Source organism: Cibotium barometz, chromosome 36 (assembly GCF_041138505.1).
Source record: "Cibotium barometz isolate CiBa-2024 chromosome 36, ASM4113850v1, whole genome shotgun sequence".
NCBI classification, from domain to species: domain Eukaryota; kingdom Viridiplantae; phylum Streptophyta; class Polypodiopsida; order Cyatheales; family Cibotiaceae; genus Cibotium; species Cibotium barometz.
In genome coordinates, this window is record NC_141081.1 from 34240801 (window position 1) to 34244095 (window position 3295).

Consider the following 3295-nt stretch of genomic DNA (forward strand, 5'->3'; position numbering starts at 1 on the left):
GTGCAAATTCTAGACATCTAATTTCAGTAAATTTTTTAATTTTGGGGGGAAAGAAATTCAGCACAAGTGATCAAGTGAGTTTTCTTCCTCAACATTTGTTTCTTTTTACTCTTTTGATGACTCTTCCAACAACGAGTTATTTCCTGAGGTTATTGATGACATTAAGGCATTACTAGATTAAAAAGTAACTCTTTAGGGGTTTAATTCTAGGGTTTCTTAATCAAGTGCTACCTTAATTGTGCATTAAATTTAATCATTTTATATATGATAATCACATGGGCTACTAGGTTCTCATTTTTGAATTTTCAAGCTGAGGAGAAAGCCACAAGGAGAGACATTCGTTTGGTCAATTTCCCTAAATAAGTGGATGGGAGCTCATCTCCTTCTGTAATCAAAGTGTATCTCATTCTCATCTGATTCCTTATCTCCTACGGTTTAAAGGGTGGGAGAGTGAAAGGGAGGGAGGCAGGGAGGAGAGAGAGGGAGGGTGAGAGAAGGCGAGAGAGGGAGGGTGGGAGAGTGAAGCGAGGGAAGAGAGTGGGAGAAGGAGAGAGAGGGACGTAGTGTGGGCTGGGCGGTGGTGGGACAAGGAGAGATAGAGAGAGAGAGAGAGAAGAGGGTGGGGGGAGGACAGGACGGAGGATGGAAAGACTTTTTGTCTGAATCCAAAGGGAAAGGTGGAGTTCTGTACGACAGGAAAAGACTTTTGTCTGAATCCAAATAGAAAGGTAGAGTAGGAGAAGACTTTTGTGTCTCCGCGCCCTGACTCCAATTGAAAAAGGTCGACTTTTGTGTTTTTTTTGATGGAATCTCTTGCGGACCTTCGAAACACGTGGTTTTGCTTTATACGAGTCCCTCTTAAAGGCCTCACTGTTGAAAACAAAAAGATAAATTTAGCGCACGAGCTACTTATCAATCATTCTTTCTGATCTCACGCGCCTCAGAGCAATGGGGGGCGAACAATTTCTCTTAGTGTTTCCTGTGATCGCCCCCACTCTGCTGGTTTGCATACTTGTTTCGATCATGTGGTTGAGGTCGAGAAGAGCTAGTGCGCTGCTGCCTCCGGGGCCTCCGGCACTGCCAATAATAGGCCACCTGCACGTGCTAGGAGAATTGCCGCACCGCTCCTTCTCCAAGCTTGCCAAAGTCTATGGTCCCTTGATGTCGCTGCGACTAGGCTCTGTCCAAGCTATAGTTGCTTCCACACCGGAAATGGCCCGACAGATCCTGCAAACGCAGGACGAGATCTGGGCCGGGCGCCCACGAACAGCCGCCGCCGTCCACATTGGCTTCGACTGCCGCGACATCACATTTGCTCAGCCTGGCCCCTACTGGAAGCTCATGCGGCAGCTCTGCACGACCGATCTCTTGAGCAGCACGCGTATCAAGCGCTTCATGCCCGTCCGGGTAGAAGAGGTGGGCGCCCTTCTCAGATCCGTCCTGCACGACAGTCAGGTGGGAAAGCCCGTGGTCATACGGCCCAAGCTCCTCAGCGCAACCAACAATATTATCTCCAGGATGACCCTGGGCAAGAGACTCTCCCAGCTATCTCTGGCTTGTGCAGATGACGTGGAGGGCCTCATCAAGGAGGCTGTGCACCTTGTGGGCGTGTTCTACGTGGGCGACTACATCCCATTCTTGAGATGGTTGGATCCCCAAGGCTACCAGCCGCGTATGAAGGTCGTTCAGAAAAGAACAAATACCATCCTTCAACAGGTGATCGACGGCAGGCGTGAGGAAAGAAGAGCCAACCCTAGCGACCTCCTGGACACGCTGTTGTCTGTGCGCCTGGATAGCAAACCACTCGGTGATGATAAGATCAAGGCCGTAGTCCTGGTAATTGCCTTTAAAGTCTTCTCAAATGTTAGGCTTGATAACATATGTTTTTTAGGCTTGATTTATAAGCTTTTCTCATATAATCATTATACAGGTTTTCCACAAAAAAATCAAAATAAAAGCTAAATACAGCCACTACAATTATCACTTGAAACTATTCATAGGCACATAGGCCATGGGTGATAACGTAGAGAATTTAATTTTGTCCTCATGTATCTATTTGAGTATATAGCTCATTTGGGTTCATAGTCCATTTTTAGAACACGAGTCATTTTTAGTTGTTGATAGAAATTGAAAACATCCTCACAACAAGTAACAAATATATCTTTACAATAACCACAAGTAGTATTTGATAGTGTATTCACATAGATTTTCACTTAAGTGTTGCATCTTTGCTCACACTTTTACATCTTTAGTAACATTTACATAATGTTACATGCTTATTTACCCAATAAGATTACATGCTTTTCTAATCAATAATTTAATGAGCCACAGGATATGTTTGCGGCTGGTACAGACACGTCGTCAATTGCAGTAGAGTGGGCCTTGGCAGAGCTTGTAAAAAACCCAACAGTTATGAAGAAGGTGCAAGATGAATTGGAAAATGTGGTAGGAGTCACACGCTTAGTTGAAGAGTCAGACTTACCTCACCTACATTACTTCCAAGCGGTGCTAAAGGAGACCATGAGATTGCACCCAGTTGCACCATTGCTAGTTCCACATGAGTCTACACAACCATGTACCATAACTGGTTACACAATCCCTATGAGAGCTCGTGCATTCGTGAACATATGGGCGATAGGTCGAGATGAAGACTCATGGGAGAGACCTTTGGAGTTCTTACCAGAAAGGTTCTTAGACAACACCCTTGATGTGCAATATGGCTACCACTTTCAACTCATACCCTTTGGATTGGGTAGGAGAGCGTGCCCTGGGCGATCCCTTGGCTTTCTCCACGTGCAAGTAATGTTGGCTAACTTACTACATGGCTATAATTGGATGCTTCTAGATTCAACATTGGATATGTCAGAATCACTTGGCTTGACAATGATGTTGAAAACACCCCTAACTCTCACAGTTACACCAAGGTTACCTACCTTTCTATATAACTAATCCATCTTCACAAGCACTACGCATATACAAACAAATGGCCATATGCTTAATTAGTGTACTTGGACCCAAAAAATATGCCTATAGCTTTCTACCATATTTATATCACAAGCATTTCTATTTTTCGAACAGTTTGTTGTAGATTATTTTTCTTCTATGCGATGATATAGCTAGTTTGGATACATAGTTTAAGATTAATCATGTATTCTCTCTCTACATGTATGATGATAAATGGCCATATTCTTAAATAGTGTTCTTAGACGAAAACAATATGTCTCTAGCTGTCTACCATAATCTCACAAGCGTGTATAACTTTTGGACACTTTGTTGTAGATTATTTTTCTTTAGC

General features: G+C 43.7%; 1 protein-coding gene across 1 annotated transcript; it reads left to right on the top strand.

Moving 5' to 3' along the window:
* The first annotated feature begins 876 nt into the window (after positions 1 to 876).
* LOC147617844 (cytochrome P450 703A2-like) lies at positions 877 to 3043 on the top strand. Its single transcript, XM_086776102.1, has 2 exons — positions 877 to 1836; positions 2332 to 3043. The coding sequence occupies exons 1-2, from the start codon at positions 949 to 951 to the stop codon at positions 2947 to 2949; spliced, it is 1506 nt and encodes a 501-aa protein (XP_086632228.1). The 5' UTR covers positions 877 to 948; the 3' UTR covers positions 2950 to 3043.
* Positions 3044 to 3295: the final 252 nt, after the last annotated feature.